The following is a 22,141-nucleotide window of genomic DNA, read 5'->3' on the forward strand; positions in this document are numbered from 1 at the left end:
ATTTGTTACTTTTCAAACAATCACGCATACATACATACATACATACATAAAGGGATAGTCAAAAAAAAGTTCTACAATGCAGATTATATTGCCATATAAACATAAACTTTTACGTGAAAACTTGTTGGTGTTATAGTTTCGTAACTCATGGAATATTTTGGTCGTCCAGTTTGATTAAATCAGAGGTACAGGAAGTACAATGCGCCAGAGAGTTACAACAATCTGTATTTTTGTTGGAAATATAATTCACGTAAAACACAATGCACTATTTACAGAACGCGACATGTTGCGGGTTTTTTTTCTCTCTCAGAAAACAATTATATATATTCTCTCTTGTAGGAAGTACTGATGCACGAGTGAAGGAAAGGACTTTTATTTTAAAATCATCCACCATGTTAAAAATGTACTGAGGATTAGTGCTGTCACTGAGGCCAGTGGAGAAATTGTACTTATTAATTGTGATCAAGGTCGATGACTTATCAACGATGAATGTAAAAACAGGCAGTAATTTAATATTTAGGTCTCTGCGTCCGTGTTACATACACGCTCCTCTGTCATTAAGGAGTTTCTGTCGAGGTCATCGACAAAGCGCGAGCCAACCTCCAAAACATGCCAAACGAGCAGAGGTTTGTCGTTCACCTTTTTCAGAATTAACAGCAATGTAGCTGTTCTTCTACACATCTGATACTTATATGCACTATGTAACAAAAAAATAAATAAATGCGCCAATTAAATATAATTATTCTTACTGCTTTATTAATTGCAATTGCGCACATTTCTCTACCTTTTAGGTTCCTTATTCTACCTTGTTTTAATCTGTTTATTATAGAGGGCTGGATTCAGTCCAGCAGAAACATCAAAATATGACTGGATCGGTCCACCAGACAGACTGTCAAACCTGAGGCCGATCATATATCACATCCCAGAGAACGAGACACCGCTGGAAAGGAAGTTGAGGCGTCTGAGACAGGAGACTGAAGACTGGAACCACGAGTTCTGGACCAACCAGAACTTCAAATTTAGCAAGGTGTGAACCACAGCTTTGTGCTGCGAGCTTGAAAACTACACGGTTTGATGCAGGAAACACATTTAACATGTTGATTAATTAATAACTATTGAAATCCTCCATGAAGTTCTTCCTTTACCAATATATCCCCACTAGGGGGCAGTTTTGTGTTGTAAATGTTTATTCCTGTAAATGCTTGCAGAATGTTTAATATGCAGTAGAGACTTTGAGAATGGATTTTATTTATTTATTTTTTACTCTTAGCAACCGCATAACAATGTTGGCGAATTTTGCACAGGCAAGCACCACTCACCTCATAAAGTCCATACTGACCCATTTATTTACGGTTTTTCTAACAGGAAAAGGAAGAATATGTGAGATCGCAACTGTCAGCAAAAGGGTTGTCAGAGAGAGATGATGATGGTGAGCTGTCTAAATATGAACACTACCTAGTGTATATTTATCACACATAACCAAATGTACAAGTGTAAGAATCGATGATCGTTGAAGAACTCATATTGATCGACCTGATAATCGAATCTTAAATTTGTTTGGGACATGCCTTCTGTATAATGTGCCATTTATTATGGTTCCAGGAAGGAAAAGGACTTTAAGCAGTGAGGAAATGGCAGTATTTTACAAACACTTTTTAGACAAAAACATTACAAGACATTCCAGTTATAACAGGTGAGATAAATACTCAAATACTTATTATAATTATGTTGTATACAATCTTCTACATGCCTTCTGCTCTCTGATTGATAATTCATGCTTCTTTAACAAGTAAAAGGCTGTTTATTTGTTCAATCATCACTGTATTACATTACATTATCCGTTTTACCCCCACAATAAAAACTACAGAACTTTTAACAAGCTTTTAAATATCATCTTGCCAAAACATTATTTTGAGACATGAGTGATGACTGATATTTATATGCATGTTATGTAATTAGTCTGCTATACTGTTATAAAGATCTCACTGATTTACACTACAAGCTGTCAGAATTGCATCTTACTTTTTAGCCATATAAAAAACAGCAACTGCAGCAAATTGCATATTTTTGTTGAGTTTGGGCCACTGAATAAAACTAAGGTGTGTTTCCCCTCCTTGAGCTCCATATTAATCTATATCATATTAAATGAGCCATAAAAGCTTAATGTATCAAATATGATACTCAACAAAAAACACTTGCAAACTTCTGTGTGAGGCTTAATGTACTCTTCCATTTAAAAAAAGAGAAGAAGATATTTTAAATATGCTAGGCTTTACAGGGTTACCTGTAAATATAAATACCATGTTATTTATTTTTTTCCATATGGTCTTGTTAATCAGGGAATGGTATAGACGGAACTTCACCATTACACTTCTGATGGCGAAAGTAGCTCTACACAACACATGGAGGATACTGACTGGACAGACGAGGGGAACTGGACGAGCGAAAGGCAAAACTACATGAAATGCAAATAAAGACTGTAAATCAATCAATGCTGATTTGGTATTGTCTCAATGTGAAAGTGAAATCACTTAAGTTTAGAGCAAAGATTGCAGCAATATCTGGAACTGTTGTGAAATACTGAAGATGCTTGTCTGCCTGTGTTTATAGATATGAGAGTGTAATGCAGCTCAGCGGGCTAGATTTTGCATTCTCAGTTTTCGACAGGCAGAAGCAGTAAACCTGATAGTTACTGCAGCTACACTTGGAGTGGAAATATTGCGCGGTTCTATAGGAGCCTTTAGAAAGCTACAGGCACGTCTTAAAGCGATAGATCACCCAAAACTGAAAGTTTTATTAACATTTACTATTACAAAACTATTACAGAGTTTTGTAATTACTTGTGCTATTACAAAACTCTGCCTTTTTTGCATGGCTTTCTTCTGTGGAACACATTTTGAGAAATACAGATTTGTGGGTGATTTAATTATGACATTTGGTTTTGGTTTTTCATTTTTTAGTTAACTACGTAATCGTAATCTTAATCTTAAAGTTTTCTTCTTTTTTTTTTTAATTGACCATTACATTGACATTATTTTAAAGCTAAAACAGTGATAGGGTAAAAGTTTGTCTCTGTGAATCAAACATGATTTTGAAAAAAAATGTTTAGTAAAAAAATAATAGTTAAAATAAATTGTTTAATTTAAAGCTAAATTATATTATTTATACTAATTATATTATTTTTTATGAATCAGTCAGATAATACAGAACAAACACCATACAATCCATGAACTGCCATATCGAGGTACATAAAACCAGTTTAAGATAATTAAGATTAGGCTAATAACTCACAAAATTGTGAATAAAAGCAAAAATAGGTTTTTTTTGGGTGTGTCTGGAGTATGGAAATGTAAAACCAAGACACCTTTTGTTGGCAGAGAGGAAATATATAAACTACGGGCCGATTTTTCTCAGAATAGTATGATGCTGAATATTACCATCATAAACAAAATAGCAATTTGGCAAATGCTTTATGTTTATGAAATTTACTAAATAAAGCTACAAGGTTCAAAATAAAATTTACAAAAATGATAATTTCAGCTAATATCAAAAGCTTGAGTAATCTGATAATTACTAATATTGCATACATAAACGAAAAGAACTTAAAAATACAGCAACATGGATTGGATCTGGCAAATGCTATTAATGAAATGTACAAAATGAAAAGTAAAATGAACAGAAACAATTAATGCAGCTAATAGTTAGTAGTTAATAGTCACATTTCTCCTCAAAATCTCAGAGAGTCGCTCTCCTTTAATCCTGGGATGACATCATAATGAGGAGGAGGGAACCTGCTTGGAGAAACAACGCCATTTTCAGTCAGTGCAGCTCCAGACAGATGCGTCTGAGCCGAGACCCCAGTGTTTGCTCGAGCTCCGCCGTCGCACATTATGACTGTGTGATTATGAGACTATTGTCTCTGCGCCACTCTGTGATCTGAGCTCGCGCTGGAGGAATAGGACTGTCAGTGGCAGGAACTTCTCCCGTCGAGCGCCGGAAGACTGGAGACACACACACACAACTGCCCCAAACCCTCACAATCAGCCTGCGGAGCGTTATATTGACTGGAGGGACGTGGAGGAACAAACCCTGTTACGGTTGTGTGTGATCTGGATGCTCCGCAGAACGGTAAGATGTTGATCATGCTAACGAGCTAACAGTTAACTCACGCGCTCAGCTCCTGCCCGAGGCTCGCTGGGAGTGTCGGAATACCTGTCAAATGACTGTTTACATCGCTTTTAAACGACTCAGAGGTCGCTTTCTCTTTATTAGGCCTGGCAAATCGTTTGGATGGATGCTCAGGGGTTTAATATTGAGAGTCAGACGTGTGATATTAAGTCAGAGAGGGAGTAAGGGAAGGCAAAAGCCCAGTCAGGCCATGACACACAGCAGATGAGTGTTAGTCACTGCACCAGATACAGCCCTAAACCATCCAGAAAATCAGTGTTAAACCAGTAATTGATCTGTGTTAATTCATTGTTAGTCACTGTGTTCATACAGCCCTAAAACATTGGTGCTCAATCCTGGTCCTGGACATTTTTTGAGCCTTTATTGAATATACTCTATTTATATCATTAGTTGCAGTGCTGGGGTCTTCCAGGATTGAGGACCACTGCCCTTAACCAGAATATCAGTGTTAAATAAGATGAAAATCTTGATGCAGATTATGAACCATTTCACAACCTGTGATAAAGCATTTCTGCCATAATAATAGTAATTGTTATTTTATGTACTCACAGTGGTGGCCAAAATTATTTGAACACTTGGCATATTTAAGAGGTTTCAGTTATTTTTGTTGAAATGGCTATTACAATACCCATAAAAAGAGCTATTGCCTGAACTACCTGTGATGGAAGGAATCTGCTGGAACATTGAAAATGATGGACTGGCCCCCTCAAAGTCCGGACTTCAACCCCATCGAGCAAATTTGGGGCGAGTTGGAAAATAAATGGACCGATCTGTTGTAAATTCAAAGGAAAGCCTTTGGCTTGAGTTGCAGAAGGCATGAGATGACATGAGTGTTAAAGTTCTCAGGAAATATATTGACACTATGCCAGAAATATGTGCGGCTGTAATTTCTGCAAAAGGTGGACATACCAAATATTAAAGTTAAATGTGGATAAAAACAGTATGACTCACTTCACCTGGTATTTGTTGTGCTTATAGCAAACATCTGCATGTTAATATATATATATATATATATACATGCATGCATGCATACACACACACACACGCGCGCACACACATTTACATATACATATATACACACAGCTTTATTGTTTTAAAGAAGACTGCTCACCAAGGCTGTATTTATTTGATCGAAATAAAATTAATACTTTTATTCAGCAAGGACACATTAAATTGATCAAAACTGACATTTGTTACAAAAGATTTCATACAAATGCTGTTCTTTTGAAATTTCTATTCATCAAAGAATCCTGAAAAATGTATCATGTTTCCACAGAAATATTAAGCATCAAAATCTTTTCAGCACTGATCATAGTAAGAACCGATATTAAAAAAACGATCACCAAATTAGCATATTAAAATAATTTCTGAAGGATCACGTGACAGTGAAAACTGGAATAATGGCTGCTGAAAAGTCTGCTTTGCATCACAGGAATATATTACATCTGAAAATATATTAAAATAGAAATAAATTTGTAATAATATTTCACAATATTAATGTTTTACAGTATTTTTGATCAAATAAATGCAGTTGTGAGCATAAGAGACTTCATTCAAAAATGTTTTTGAACAATCTCAGCTATGTCTGAAATGCATTCAAACTTATTCGTAACCGTTTTAAATAATTGTGCCGACCATTAACTTTTTCTCTATTATGAGCTGCCTAATTCTCTAATAAATGTCTTAATGAACTGGTTCTGCTAGTCTCAGATGACACCTTTAAATAGGAGCTTGTTGGACCAGTTGACTGAGTGATGAAAAGAATCAAATGAAAGTGTGTGCTTCAAGGAATTAGTTTGAATTGTTTTGAATAAAACACATAATCTTTGTCTCGCCAATATTGAACCCGCTGTAACCCAAATATTTAATAAAAAAAGAACTGATTTCATGAAGAGCTTGGAATCTTCTGAGCACAAGGTGCTTGATCTTGCTGCATGACGTGGATCTTTTGTAGTTAGTATGCAGATGGCTTGCTCTGCTCAGTTGATATACAGTCCGTCTTTGCTCTGTGAAAAAGCATTTGTGTTTTGGTGAAGGAGATGCAGTCTCTGAGCGGTGTGAATGTGTGGCCAGCTGCGAGCTCGGGCTCCGCTGCAGTGGCTTCTCAATGAGAAGGTGGCTGGTTCTCCTCTGGGGAATCAATGGGACAGTTATAAATTTGGCTTCACACAGGAACACAAGTACAATTTATAGCCACTCATACTCTCGTGCTGCTGCAAAGTGCCTGATTATACTGAACGTGTTCATCTGTGGGATGTGACTTCTGTGTGATGGAAAGTGACAGTTTTTTTTGTTTTATGGGCTATGTAGGTTGCTTTACTGTTGGGGTGCTAGGGGTTTTATAGCTGATATTCATATCAAGAAGGCAGGCAGCAATTTTCCAATATAAAGCCAATATATAGTCCTGCAAAGTGCATTTTGTTTCTGACAACAGGTGAGATTTACACATTTATGAAATGAAAATTAGTTTACACACACATAAACTAAAAACGTTTATTATACATTGACTGATTTTGAAATTGACACAAGACTGGGGTTATAAGCGAACCGAAATGCTAATAATTATATTGATTTTAGTGGTGGGCATAGATTAATTTTTTTAATCTAGATTAATCCCACTGTAATCTTGGAATTAATCTAGATTAAAATGGCTCATTTGAATTCTGCCAAGTAGATAAGTAAACAACTAGCAGTCATCAAGAATTTAATATTGATAATAACATTGAAGACATTGTATGATTATTCCTTAAAGATAAGGTTTTAATAGTTTTAGTAGTAGTAGCCTATTACGTTCTGCCCAATGTCTTCAAGTGAAACCGAACTTTTATTTTGACGGGTTGCCGTGAGGATAGTTTTTCTCAAATGAAACGCCGAATGCTCATGAAGTGACTCTCAGAGCAGTTCTGGAGATGTTGTTCATGTATTTATGTCCTCATTTAGTGAGACGACAGACGTTAATATCGCCGCAAGCGTCGCGGTCTTCTGTATGAGTAGTAAACAAACCCACGCTGCCTGCGCCATACATTAACACAGAGACACACAGAAGTCATATTTAGATAGACGTTTTGCGGCTTAATATTTACAAATAGGAGTGGGAGTGTGCTCACTTGTGTGCGCCACGTTTGTTTCTTTGTGTGTGTGTGTGTGTGTGCGAACAGGGCGGAACTCTGCTGTGCGCGATACAGAGAGCGCGACCATGTAACGTAGAGACAGAAATGACTTGCCGATTTCCATTGGGAAGCTTCATAAAATAAATTTTCCTGAAGCAAACCCGGCGGCTTCATAGCTGCATCCATGTTAGCACGCATACACACAGGTTCAAGACTCGTTCTCGCCCCCTACAGTGCAATTCGGCTAGGTATACATCCGCGCTAAAATATCAAGGTGAAAGTCATCACATCAGCTCCCAGCCCAACTTTGAGAATAGATTAACGGCGATATTTTTTTTTATCGCCCGATAAGAGTCTCACGTTAACGCAGCACGTTAACGCCGATAACGGCCCACCACTAATTGATTTATGAATTCAGTTATGTAATTAAATTATTTCATTTAATTATTCATAAAAATATTTAATAAATAATTACATTTAATGACAAAGCATAAAAATGTGCAATAAAAAATATTAAAATAAAAGCAATCAAAATAAAACACTGAATATTAAATAATAATAATAATAATAAAATATTTAATATTTGATTTACTTGCCTGCATTAATCAGCATCTGAGAACCATGCAAATGTGTTGTTTAATCACCGAATCATTAACTAAAAATCTCACACTTTAAATAATTATTTTAGGTCAAAGAGGTTTGGTTGATAAAAATGTTTGGGAATCCTTTTATATATATATATATATATATATAATTCCCATATTCATATACCATGGTATTTGCATGCAAGTCAAAGAATAAATTATATTATTCTGATAAATGTACAAAAACACACTGCTATTTTTGTTTGATTTATTCTTAGTCTTCACACTAGGAAGGATTTGGACACAAACCTGATTTTGTAGGTTCTCCAGTTAAACTAACATTACAAAGAGAGTTTCTTGATTCATTTTTTTTTCTGCTAACACGGTTTCTCTTCCTCTTTGTACATGCACTAATACTTAAAAATGCAGACATCAAGATGCTTCCTGAAAAATAACAGAAAGAAGGTGAAGTTTGAGTGTGACTCTGCTCTAACATTTACAATAGTGTTTGAGAAATCAGAGTTGCTGGCGTCTGTGAAGCTGAGTGGGTTGGACTGAAGTGTCAGGGCAATCACACTGTGATGCAGAGTTCATTTAAATGAAGCACCAAACTGCAGTTTCTCATGGTAGTCTCTAGCTCAAGGCGAAACGAGGCCATCGAGGACACAGATGCCAGCCTTAGATACTCAGTGTTAATGTTACCTCTTGCCAACAACGTTATCCTTTAGATTGAGATTTCACATTCACAGTATATACACTACCGATCAAAAGTTTGGTAGGAAGAGTTTTATTTTTTTTCAATTAAATGAATGCTTTCATTCAGCAAGTATGCATTAAATTAATCAAAAGTGACAGAAAAGACATCTATGATGTTACAAAAAAAATATTTATTTCAAATAAATGCTGTTCTTTTGAACTGTATTCATCAAAGAATCCTTAGTATCACAGTTTCCACAAAAGTATTAAGCACAACTGTTTTCAACATTGATAATGATAAGAAATGTTTCTTGAGCATCAAATCAGCATATTAGAATGATTTCTGAAAGGACACTGAACATTGGAGTAATAATGCTGAAGCTAAAAACCGCTTTAGTTAGTCTGAAGTGAAACCATGAATGAAACAGAGTTAAATTGACATGTTATGAAGATCATGATGCAGGGTGGCTGTCTCAATTTTAACTGAATAACACTTTAAAATTGGCTCTGTTTCTCATGCAAAGCTGTTACATGACATTAGAAAGCTTGGAATATAGCATACAATATGGATGGATTATTATTATGATACTATAATTTTGAATCTTGACAGACCCAGTCCTCATTCAGTTAAATTATAGGTTACTGAAATAATGACCAGGATAGTCTTTAAAAATTCTCATTTAACTTTTCACAGAAAAGGCTATTTTAAATGAGTAAATGGCAGAGTTAGGGTGAACTATTCCTTTTAATCTCTCTTGTTTTTTCCCTTGGTGTGTGGCCTTCCTGTAATGTCAGCAATATCTCTTCCTGTGACTCGACAGCGTGGATGTTGTCATAGTTACAGGCCTTAGGTTCGACCCCATCTCCCTTCCTCCTGAGGTCACAGGAGAGTATTTCCCGATGGACAGGGTTGTGAGTCATGCTAGAGTACTTCTATCGGCTTAACAGCTCTGAGTAATGAGCCTTTCACCCAACCTGCTCAATCTCTTCAGCCCTCTGCTTTCAAACCGTAACTTCCTCTGTTTATTACTGCCTCTCAAGCCTTCTCTGTCTCAACCTCTCCAGATTGAGTAATAAAGGACTGATCGTTATCGTTTGTAATTGAGTAGGAGGTGTTCAGGCCTGTTTTTCATTTATCTGTCCTCACATGATCTCATAATGTTAGGATTTGTTCACAGACACTGCACTTTTGTCTTTGGAAAAGTGTCGGTTTTCCTTCTGCTCGTGTCTGTCATGAAATCTTGCCATGTTGCTGCACAACTGATGCACACAAAACAACATAAACACAGGTGGCATTGCTGAATTTGATGTGTTTATGCATGTTCAAAATATTTCACTGGATCACTGTTCACTTTATAGTGAATACTGTGTAATTCACAGCTGTGAAATGTGTGTGATGTTACTTGCCTATTGGTGGAAAAAATAAACTTTTTACTTGAAGTCCCATCTGACAGTCTGAAATACGATTTTAATTTTAAACCATGTACAGATGGATTTAATTTTTTGCTTTTTTTGCTTTTGCTGAACACTCAGATTACAAACTACTAAATGGATTTGAGTCAGATTTTCACACTCTTGCTGCCAGATTTCTGCTGCCTGTCTGAAGAAAACTTTAATTTCTCTATGCTTCAAGGTCTGTCCTGCTTCATAAGTATTCTAACTTCTAATTCCAAACCAGGGGTACATGGAAACATTCATATTTTGTATTTTTAATTCAATAAAACCAAAAATGACTTATCAGGGCTATCAAAAGATTAAAATAATCACAAGTACTGTCTTACCTTTAGTTAATATGAACGTTAACACATACAGCTTCTTTTTAGAGAAAGAAATTGTGTAAGAGTTTAAAATGTCTATTTTGACACATAAATGAAGACACAGGACAGATGTTGATTTCTGCCGCATCTTGACTGTCGCACTTCTCTTTTATTCACAACAATGCAACTAATGACAGCTGTTGAGCTCTGAACTGTCAAAACTTGTGAAACACAAACTGTGCCTCATTAAAGGGAAGTCTTTTACACACAATATCAGTGGTTTAATTTAAAAATGAATCATTGTAAAACTGATAATTGGCATCCAGTATAATATGATTTAAAAGGAACACATTTCTGTTAAGGTGTTGATGATAAGTGTGTTTTTACTTACTCTGTTTTTGGATATGGAAGCAAGTGGGACTTCTAAAATCTCTACCTCCTTTTTATTTTCTATTTTGAACTTTGTCTGTCCTCTATGTGGCCATTAGTATTATTTAATGCTGATGAGATGATCATTTACCTTATTATATATAGTTACATTTAGCGTATTCTGTGCGCTTTGAAGAACAAGGATTGCATAACCCCAGCACAAAGCACTGAAACACATTTACACTTCAAACAACGGCATGAAATCTGCATCTCCGTCCCTGCCGTGCGTTTGCTCATCTTTCCTGTGCCCTTTCTCTGTCCTGCTGCCTTTGTTCTTTAATTCATCTGAAAACACATCGTTATGCAGAATCAAGACAAGGAGATTGTTAGGTTTATTTGTCAATTTTTGCATGTAAACTGTAATATGAGTCAGTTTTCATGTTAGGTTACATAACCTCATCACAACGTTAGTAAATGGGCTAAAAGTTGGTTAAATAAGTTTATGCCATGGTCTGTCTGAATACTCGATTTTGATTGGCTGGCAGGTATTGATTAAATTCGTTTAACTGCACAGGTAGTTCCAGGTCAGAATCTGATTGGCTGACGAACGTTATAAGGTGTGCAATTATTTTCAGGGAAACGCACGGCGAACGTAGTTCCAGGCAGCTCTTGACCGCATTACATGACCATATCACTTCGCCAAATGATTTCTGTTATTTCAAAGGTCTTACAACGGCAAAATAACCGAAACCCACAATGACACTGGCCAAACAAATAAATATAGTAAATAAAAGGATAAAAACGACAGATCATGTCCATGTTTTTGCCACAAAATTACGCTTTATTATGTACGGAAAGCACATACTCTATCTCTCCCGCTCTCTCCCTCACAGACCACACATACATAACAGTTACAGTTTGCACACACACTGACACTAACATCTCTCCCGCTCTCTCTTCCTCACAAACAGTTTGCACACACGTTAACATAAGCACTAATGTTGTTAGCGCTACTCTGACGATTTTATCAGTTACGTAGTTTAACAACTTAAAAACTACATGACTTCTCACAAGCGAGGTAACAACAACAGCGCTGTTCGTGAAGAAAATGAACTTAAAATCTCACAATAACTAGAGACATTGCTGCTGAACACTATTGAGAGACGCACAGACTCACAGAGGTAACGTTAATCTCTCTCTCTCTCTCTCTCTCATAACTTAGTTATTAACTGTATTAACTACATTAATCTGTTATCAACGGCTCAAGCCTCCGTTATAGGTTTAAAATGACGTTTTGGAATTAGCAAGGAGGCGTTGGATGAGATGGATTTTTTATTTATTTATTTTTTAAAATCAGCATCAGTTAATATATTGCATAATTGCATATTTAATTGTGCACTCTTAGTTTTTTACATTTAGATTACATTTGCCATCATCTTACACTAACAGTCACAATTAGGGATGTAAAATAGATTAATCGTGATTTATTGCATCCAAAATAAAAGCTTGTGTGTGTATTGTGAAGGTGAAGTGAAAGTATCATGTGGCTAAGTATGGTGACCCATACTCTGAATTTGTGCTCTGCATTTAACCCATCCTAAGTGCACACCCACAGCAGTGAACACACCATTTATGCTGCGGCGCCCAGGGAGCAGTTGGGGGTACCTCATACCCCCTTTCCACCAGCAGGAACCAGGTGCTAGTTCAGAGCCAGTGCTATTGCCGGTTCTTAGTTGGTTCGACTGGCGAGTCCTTTAAGAACCGGTTGCTTTTCCACAGGCTAGAGAGCCAATACAGAGCCAGGTCTTGCGTCACTGAATACGTTTCATGTTTTGTTTCACTAGCGCGGCCGCGGCAGACACAATAGACTTCTTCGAGGTGCATCGGCGCCACGCAGACTGATCGATCGGCGCACATCACACTAAAGCACCGCGAGAGCGATCCAAAAGCATAAAGAGCCGTCTGCTTTCCAGTCGCTCCCGCAGAACCCCGATGCCATGCACCAACCGGTCTGCGCAGTGCCGATCCATCTCGAACAAGCCTAAACAAACTATCAACAATGGCAGACGTTGCGTTGTTATTGATGTTCATGGCTTTGTGAACCTATCCGGCATCCAAACATGGTGAATCCAACGTGTTTGTGTTTAGCTGCTATTTCAAATATGGCGGTCCAAAGTTTCGGTAGTCTTGTTGGTCACGGTAACCCTGCCCTCAGCCCCTGACGCAAGCGGTTCTTCCTTCTAGACCAGCAATGTTTTGGTGCTACTTACGAACCGCTTTGTCTGGTTCGGAGCTGGTGCTTTGGGTGTCGAAAGACATAGAACTGGTTTGAAACAAGGCTCTGGCTCCGAACCAGCACTGGAACCGCCTTGGTGGAAAAGGGGTATCAGTCGTGGTATTGAGGGTGGAGAGAGCGCTGCACATTCACTCCCCCCACCTACAATTCCTGCCAGACCTGAGACTCTCTAACCATTAGGCCACGACTTCCCCTTCCCCATAAATAAATATTGAGTATTGTGTGTATATATAAATACACACAAACGTGTGTGTGTGTATATTTAAGAAATATGTGACATTTTTATATAATATATAAATCGTATATAAATATTGATTTTACAGCCCTAGTCACAATCTCTAAAAACACTAATAATTTAATTAACAAACTTAAACATATTTAGCTTGAAAATATCAATTTTCATGCTATAGATGTAAATTCACTTGTAATAGATTTTAGTTTCGTGTTTTATTCTTAATCTATATTCTTAACAAAATAGTTTACAATTTTAATGCCTATAGTTTATTGGTCACCAATCAAGACATGGAAAAAAAAAAATGATCAGCTGAAATACTAATATCAGTGCATTCCTTTTTCTACAAAAAAAAAAAGAATTCTGTTCACAATAGCGAAATGTAATATGTTTGTTATTATTAGAAATGAAAATTAATCTATATTGTTACCAAGAAAATCTGAGTGGGTGGTCCTTGTTGGAAAAGAGCTATGAAAATTGATCTGTTCTGAACAATCTGTGCAGCAGATTCATCAGTACTTTGATTCCCGTCATGCACTGGTGTTTCCTGCCTAGTGGTTGTCACATGCCAGATGACGAGTTGCTTTTATGGGTCACATGAATCTCTGCCATCTCACTTCCCATTTCCCCTACCACAGGAATACAGCACAGGCCTGAAGCTCAGGAGCAGCACGTAGACCCACCTCTTCTTTACATCAGCATTGCAGGGAGGAGATTGTACGCTTGTTTTCACAAGAGAAAAGAAAGCTGTGGAGACGTGTTTATTTCCAATGAATGGGTTTTCCCAGCATCTTCGCTGTAGTCTGGAGGTATTGCGTTTGAAAGGGCAACAATCTCAAGTTCTCTTTTCTTGCTCTTTGGGTTTTTGCAACTCCCTGTGCGCTTACTCTAACGTGCCTCACCCACTGCCTTAGCAACCCTGATCTGCCTTACCAGGTGAGTAGTGTCTTGGCAACAACAAAGACTGCTGCTTTGTGTCCTTGTGTCAGGCTGGGAAGAGCGAGGAGCCTTTTAAAATTCTTGCGTTGTTTTTGCACCTCAGAGTGAAGTTACTTTTTGTCTTTTATTTTTAGTTTAGAATTTAATGTTCGTTGTGTTTGCGAAAGCAAGCATCAATACTATTACTTATACTTATGACAGAAAGTATTAAACGTTAATGTGTAACTCAACATGCACTGTTTGTGCTACGATTTTGAATGATCCCTCAAGTTATGTTGTCCGCTGTTACTTTCCTTAGAGATAACCCTTATGATTTCAACTGGTGGATAATAAAGGCCCAGATAAACCAAACCGATATTAAAGAACAAGTGACAATGGATGCCTACTGTGGTGCTGCCTCAAATCGCATGCGTCTAAGCTGAAATGTTGCGCTTGAACACACCGCAAAGACACGGCCAATGTGTGTTCTGCACCTGTGAGTAGAAATATCTCTCCATACCAGAAGGTGGCAGTAGTCTGAAATTTGTCATTCAAAAAGGAAAACTGAAAGGTGGACCCAAATCCAAACAACTGTGAGTACCCTCTTGACTTGGAGGGTGTTTTCTTATTTTGGTAATTTCCGTTTTTCTTCTCATACACCGATTCGCTTGGCTGAACTGCCAATTTGTGATCTCTCTCTCTCTCTCTCTCTCTCTCTCCGATGATCTATGCCACCAATTCCACATGCTTAACCAGTTGAGAAGCTACCGAGGGAGGTCCATCTAGTGCCACTGGTGCAGAGCACACTAGTGGATGTGTAACTCTCAAAACTAAGTGTTCACATCAAAACTAAAGTATACTCAAGTGGTGTATACTTTCAAACAAGCAAAAAATCCCATAGACAAATCAAGATATTCCAATATTGGTGTGATATTCCAAAATTTTAATTAGATCCTATCTCCTTGGCTCCCATTTGATGTATTTTAGCATTGTAGTATTTGGCTTTTTAAAAATTTTATTTTATCAACATGAGTATTAACAACAGTTTACTACTTGATTTTGAACCATTTAGGAAGAGAATGTGTGCCAAAAATGGGAAGCATTGTACACTTCATATTTTGACTCATGGTTTTTCCCCATACGCATTTATGGCTCTCAGAAGAGTGAATCAGTAGAGCATGAACAGTCAGGTACAGGAAGTAAACATAAGTCAATGTGTCAAAAATGCCAATTTTTTTAGATCTAATTAAAAAAAATATATAGTACCTTACCTTGCACACCCGAATCTGTAGCAGGGCTGTGCTGCCAATTCAACACGCTCGTTCAGTCGAAAAGCTATCAACAGGGGTCCATCTAGTGCCAACAGTGCAAAACACACTTATATTCCACATTCCACTCTATTGGCTGTAGGCATATGCTAAACATTCGCATCAAACCTGAAGTAAACTTGAGGCTTTAAAATAAGCAGAATAGATCTGAGCCTAGCAAGAGACCAGAATATCATAGAGACTAATGTTGGACCAGTAAGCAACCATCTAAAAAACACCTTAATAGCCACATAGCACATGTTAAAAATGTCTTAGCAACTGCATAGTAATGCCCTGGCAGCCACCTAGAGCACCATAGCATTGCATCAATGTGTTTTACCAATGCAAGCCCCTCTCTCTGGAAAATTTGATTATCTATGTAGTCCATCAACTAATTTGGCTAAATCTGAGCTAACATCTTGCTCTCGCTGATGTCTGTTGCCTCAACTTGAATACTGTTAAGTGAAACTGTCATTGTTTAAAGCTTTGGAAGTGAGCTGAGCATATGTACTACATGCAAGCCATTCTATAGGTTCCTAGTCCTGTTATATAAGTTATTTAAGGCAATGTAGATGTTTGTCGCTGTGACAGAAGCTAAATCTGGCTTAAAAGCAAATAAAACTCTGTTTGAGGAGATGTTTGGTTCAGTTGGTCATGTAACTTCTACAGTGCATTCTGGGTCCAGTTCCCATGGTGTTTTATGGAAGTTGATAGGGAATTCATTCTTTTGCCAAGAGATGTTTGCGGAGTTTTCTTTGCCACTTCACATTTACAGTGACTTGAGTTATCCTTAAGGGTTTCAAGGCACAAGAGCAAGGAAGAGACGATTCATTTAATTGCCTTCAGTGTCTTTTCATGTCTGATCAATTATACAAACACACTCATCTGAACAGGAACAGTTCCTAGACTTCTGTTCTCATTCTTGTATTGTGCATATCTCTCTGTAGGATGCGTGAGGACATGTCGAGCGTGGTGTGTGTGAAGGAGACGGATGAGCAGGGGGACCCCGGAGAGAAGCTGTCCCAGGACGAGCTGCTATGTCGGACACGGGAGGTCATGCAGGGGCTGGAAGCGCTCCGTGCAGAACATCAGGTCATCCTGGAGGGGCTGATGGGCACCTTGCGCTGCCTTAAACAGAGCCAGGAGGGTCGTGCTGTTGAGGAGAAGACAGCCATGATCCAGCGCTCTATGGAGATGCTGGAGCTGGGCCTCAGCGAAGCACAGGTGCAGTGTGGAAATGCTTCCAAAGTGGGATGGAATGGTTATTGTTTTGTTTTTTAATAAATTTGCTTGTAACCATAGTAACACCATGGCTACTTTCTCTCTCTTTCTTTTATCAATCGGCGCAGGTGATGATGGCTCTGTCAGGGCACCTGAGTGCAGTGGAGGCAGAGAAACAGAAGCTTCGAGCACAGGTAAAAAAAACACACACACTGTGGCACATCAAAAATTAAACCATGCTCTCAGGTTTATTGGCGTACAGGTACACACAGATTTGGTTTCACTCCATCATCCACTCCAATTTGAGATATTTTCACATGGTCTTTCACATTGTATTATTTGACTCCATGTTGTGGTGCGTTTATTTCATCAGCATGAATGCTGCCATGAGTTCTAACAGCAGTCTATTACTTCAGTTACCACTCAGGAAGAGAAGGTGCCAAAAATAGTGTTGTCTGCTTCTCATTTTGACTCATTGGCTTTGCCCAATACACATAATGGCACTTGTGTCTATCAGAAGAATGAATCAGTAGAGCACAAACTGTCAGGCTCAGGAAGTAAGCATCAACAAGTCAATCGTTTCAGAAATTAAATTTAAATTTAAAATGAATTACTAGTCGAGTCACCTTTGTTTCTGTAGTGCATTTATATACAATACAGATTGTTAAAGCAGCTTCACAGTGCTAAACAGGAAAATGGACAAATCAATTATGGAAACTGAACTATGGAGACAGTTCACCATAATAATACAGGCGGTGAAACAGAAAGATGAATTAATTACAAAAAAAAATCATACATAAAAAGACAAAACATCATCTGGGGAACACATTTAAATAACGACACTAAGATAATGCATTATAGGGATAGTTCACCCAAAAATGAAAATTACCCCACGATTTACTCACCTTCAAGCCAGGTGTATAGGACTTTCTTCTATCAGACGAATACAATCGGAGTTATATTAAAAAATGTTCTGGCTCTTCCAAGCTTTATAATGGTGGTGAATGGGGGCAAGATTTTGAAGCCCAAAAAGTGCATCCATCTATCATAAAAAGTTTTCCACACGGCCCCAGGTGTTAATACGCGTGTACGACAGTTAGCAGAAGCTAGAGATTATGGTTTATAAAGTTTTAAATATGGATATTTTTCTTACACAAATGCATCGTTTCATTTCAGAAGGCTTTTATTAACCCCCCAGTGCCATGTGGAGACCTTTTTATGATGGATTTCTGCATTTTTTTTGGGCATCAAAATCTCAACACCCATTCACTGCCATTATAAAGCATGGAAGAGCCAGGACGTTTTTTTAACTACTTTTGAAAGAAGAAAGTCATATACACCTAGTAATCGTGGTGTATTTTTTTGGGGGGTGAATTATTCCTTGAAACACTTAAATAACATAAATGTAACACAAACACATCTTATTGTACATTAATACTAAAAAGTAAGAAATAAAATTGTTTGAATAAAATCAGGGTGTCCTTAAAAAGTCTTAAAATGTATTAAATAAAGTTTTGCTTAAAAAAGGCCTTAAAAAGTATTAAAATGTCTTAAATTCAGATTCAGTGGGTCTTAAATATCTTCCGTCTCATTACCGCAAAAGTTTCACCAGTCTGAAAAATTTCTCGAATTTTACTTGCCCGACGGGACAAATAGCTTGATTAAAACTTAAGTGACATTTTATTACATTCAGCGTAAACAGCGATTGATAATGGATAGTGCATTTCTGGTATCAATGTTGCGCTGTTGAGGCTCACGCTGCCTGTCTCTGTGAGAGACTTATATGGAGAAATCAAATCAAATGAGCATAACGGCAAACATAAAGAAACTCACAGAACAAACATACTGAGGTAAAAATTCAAAATGTTTAGTTTATTTATAACATGATGATGATGATAACATACCATGACAAGGGGACTATTTTGCTAAATATGTTACATTGATTTTGGCTCAAGAAACAAGCAGTTAAGTAGTTACTTACATTTTAGACAGAATATTGACTGTTTTGTTCTATTTCACCAACGAAAATAGTTCCAAACAAAGATCAGAAGTATTGCACATTCTCCAAGCAGCACTCGCATGTTTGTTCCTGAATGATTCAGTGTTTTGAATGAATCGGTTGAATGAATAAGTGACTTACCGCCACCTACTGGTGGTTTAGTTAGTTTAAAAGTATGCATTTTTCCACCAACATTTCTTATTTGTATATTCCAAAAAAAAAAAAATTAAAACATTAATCTCATAACATTATTTATTGCGGTTGTAAATTTGTAGTGCAAATTATTTAATTTGATTGCTAACAGCCCTGTTGTGTATATTAAATTTCCTCATCAGTTGTAAGAATTTGACATGAAAGATGACGCATACATTTAATAAGGTTAAAAAATATTGGACTTTATGGAGGTAAATAACAACCTGGGGTAAATATTAAAAACATGCAGATTTAAATATGTAAAAGCTGAATAGAAAACTGATGAAAATATTGCTTCATTTACACCACCAAAAATATTGCTGATTTGGAGCTTTTGAGGGATATTTTATATGGGATATTGTCTTCAGATATGAAAAGTTCTCTGTATATCGTAATAATAAATAGCATTTTTGACAGCGATGATATTTTGTTTTCTTTTTAAATTTAAAAGCACATTAAATATTACATTTACGTATGTAATATAATGTGTATTTCCTTCACAGGTTTGGTCTTAAATTTTACATATGGTGGTATTAAAAAGGTCTTAAAAAGTCTTAAATCTAACTTGTTCATATCTGTAGACACCCTGAAAATGTCATATGTGATGTCATGCAGGGAATGTTTCATTTTTTCACTGTAAAAGATATGATAATTCATAGTTTTTACTTCCAAAATCATACAGTTGACTAATTTTACAATAAAATTACATATAATGAAAGTTTTCACTGCATATGGTAAGGTAACTTGCAGTTGACCAATTGACAGGTTTTACTAAAGCACTTTTACAATTTTTTTTCTTTTTTTCTTTTTTTTTTTACATTGTACAATAGTATATCATGTTTTACATATTTTTAAAAATATGTAAAAAGAGACTAATACAACCCGAATTCCGGAAATGTTGGGACGTTTTTTAAATTTGAATAAAATGAAAACTAAAAGAATTTCAAATCACACGAGCAAATATTTTATTCACAGTAGAACATAGATAACATAACAAATGTTTAAAATGAGAATTAAAATTTTATGCACAAAATGAGCTTATTTCAAATTTTATGCCTGCTACAGGTCTCAAAATAGTTGGGACGGGGGCATGTTCACCATGGTGTAGCATCTCCTCTTCTTTTCAAACCAGTTTGAAGATATCTGGGCATCGAGGTTATGAGTTTCTGGAGTTTTGGTGTTGGAATTTGGTCCCATTCTTGCCTGATATAGGTTTCCAGCTGCTGAAGAGTTCGTGGTCTTCTTTGACATGTTTTTCGTTTAATGATGCGCCAAATGTTCTCTATAGATGAAAGATCTGGACTGCAGGCAGGACAATTCAGCACCTGGACTCTTCTACTACGAAGCCATGCTGTTGTAATAGCTGCAGTATGTGGTTTTGCATTGTCCTGCTGAAATACAACATCGTCTGGAGGGGAGCATATGTTGCTCTGATGACACGCTGGAAGGTCTCCCTCCTCTATCCCGGAGGACACGGCGTCTGTTATTTCCAACAAGAATGTCAAATTTGGACTCGCCTGACCATAGAACACAACCTTTCCACTTTGAAACAGTCCATTTTAAATGAGCCTTGGCCCAGGACACTACGCTGCTTCTGGACCATGTTCACAATGGCTTCTTTTTTGCATGATAGAGCTTTAGTTGGCATCTGCAGATGGTACGGCGGATTGTGTTTACTGACCGTGGTTTCCAACAAAAAATCATCCAACAAAGGTCTTCGGCCTTGTCCCTTACGCAGAGATTTCTCCAGTTTCTCTGAATCTTTGATGATGTTATGCACTGTAGATGATGAGATTTGCAAAGCCTTTGCAATTTGACGTTGAGGAACGTTGTTTTTAAAGTATTCCACAATCTTTTTATGCACTCTTTCACAGATTGGAGAGCCTCTGCCCATCTTTACTTCTGAGAGACTCTGCCTTTCTAAGACATCCCTTTTATAGCTAATCATGTTACAGACCTGATGTCAGTTAACTCAATTAGTTGCTACATGTTCTCCCAGCTGAATCTTTTCAAAATGTTTTGCTTTTTTGGCCCTTTGTTGCCCCCGTGCCAACTTTAGAGACCTGTAGCAGGAATCAAATTTGAAATGAGCTCATAAAGTGTAAAATTTCTCAGTTTAAATGTTTGTTCTATTGTGAATAAAATATTGGCTCATGTGATTTGAAAGTCTTTTAGTTTTCATTTTATTCAAATTTTAAAAACGCCCCAACATTTCTGGAATTCGGGTTGTAGTTAATAATTGTGTATTTTATTGTTGCTCTCAATTATGCCATTCAGTTCATGTTTCATGCTAATTTCCTCATTAAAGATAAAACATTTTTTTGTTGTTTTTAGGTTATAATCACAAGTTATAATGTTGTTTTTCACCTCTTTGCTGATTGATTTGGTTTAAGGATTTATTGAGGATTTTTCTTTTAATGACTATGGGGAAAATACTTTCTGAAGCAGGGCTGCTGAAAAAGTGGGCTGTCACTGTTGCTCTTCGCTCCCACAAATTAGTCTAAAAGCTCTGATGTGAAAATGCCCTAAGGCTGCTTTTCCTGTTCTCCAGGTGCGGAGGCTGTGTCAGGAGAACCAGTGGCTAAGAGACGAGCTGGCAGGAACCCAACAGCGGCTGCAGAAGAGTGAGCAGAGTGTGGCCCAGCTGGAGGAGGAGAAGAAACATCTGGAGTTCATGAACCAGCTCAAGAAATATGACCAGGACCTCAGCCCATCAGTGAGACTCAATCTTATATTCCTCCTGACGTTTATCATAGAGCCTTTATCTCTGTCATTTTTTCTTAAGTCTCACTCTGTGCTTCTCTCCACCTCACTCTCATCAGGATGATAAGGACTCTGATTCCAGTAGGGAGACACTGGATGATCTTTTCCCAGATGAGCAGGATGAGCCGGGCCCTGGCAGTAAGTATCCCAGTAGATCTATTAAGTCTAGTAAATTAGTCAAATTAAAAATCTAGATCAGCCTCCGTTTAAAAAAAAAAAAAAACTATGGTATGAAGTACCATTGATATACCATGATATAAAAAAAGTGGTAACCATTCAGGCTCATGGTGTACAAGTCTCAGCAAAGTCAGAGACCATTAGTAAATGTTTTTTTCTTTTCAAATTTGTCACAAATTTGTGTACATTTAATTTAATGTAATCAAAAAATAAATGTCCATTTCTATTTATAATAAATTAGAAAAAAAAATGTATATGTGAATTAAATATGTACACTACTATTCAGAACTTTGGAGTCAGTAAGGTTTTTTCAGGTGTTTTCAAGAAGTCTC

At 37.1% G+C, this 22,141-nt stretch overlaps 2 protein-coding genes across 8 annotated transcripts in view; both read left to right on the plus strand.

Moving 5' to 3' along the window:
- The first annotated feature begins 272 nt into the window (after window positions 1-272).
- Window positions 273-2,492, plus strand: LOC131552408 (cytochrome c oxidase assembly factor 8). The gene is made up of 5 exons (XM_058796178.1): window positions 273-626; window positions 830-1,027; window positions 1,366-1,429; window positions 1,603-1,693; window positions 2,340-2,492. The coding sequence occupies exons 1-5, from the start codon at window positions 486-488 to the stop codon at window positions 2,461-2,463; spliced, it is 618 nt and encodes a 205-aa protein (XP_058652161.1). The 5' UTR covers window positions 273-485; the 3' UTR covers window positions 2,464-2,492.
- A 1,285-nt stretch (window positions 2,493-3,777) lies between these two features.
- Window positions 3,778-22,141, plus strand: part of klc1a (kinesin light chain 1a) — a 42,552-nt gene continuing 24,188 nt past the window's right edge. For 5 of the 7 annotated variants that reach the window (XM_058795168.1, XM_058795166.1, XM_058795167.1 and 2 more), the window contains exons 1-5: window positions 3,778-4,128; window positions 16,405-16,681; window positions 16,807-16,872; window positions 21,421-21,585; window positions 21,692-21,770. In XM_058795168.1, coding sequence (XP_058651151.1) covers window positions 16,406-16,681; window positions 16,807-16,872; window positions 21,421-21,585; window positions 21,692-21,770 — 586 coding nt within the window. In that variant the 5' untranslated portion in view covers window positions 3,778-4,128; window position 16,405. Of the gene's footprint in view, window positions 4,129-13,854; window positions 14,169-16,404; window positions 16,682-16,806; window positions 16,873-21,420; window positions 21,586-21,691; window positions 21,771-22,141 lie in introns of those variants that run through there. The other 2 variants (XM_058795169.1, XM_058795165.1) reach the window with 2 other exon arrangements.

The sequence above is a fragment of the Onychostoma macrolepis genome, chromosome 13 (genome assembly GCF_012432095.1).
Source record: "Onychostoma macrolepis isolate SWU-2019 chromosome 13, ASM1243209v1, whole genome shotgun sequence".
NCBI classification, from domain to species: Eukaryota; Metazoa; Chordata; class Actinopteri; order Cypriniformes; family Cyprinidae; genus Onychostoma; species Onychostoma macrolepis.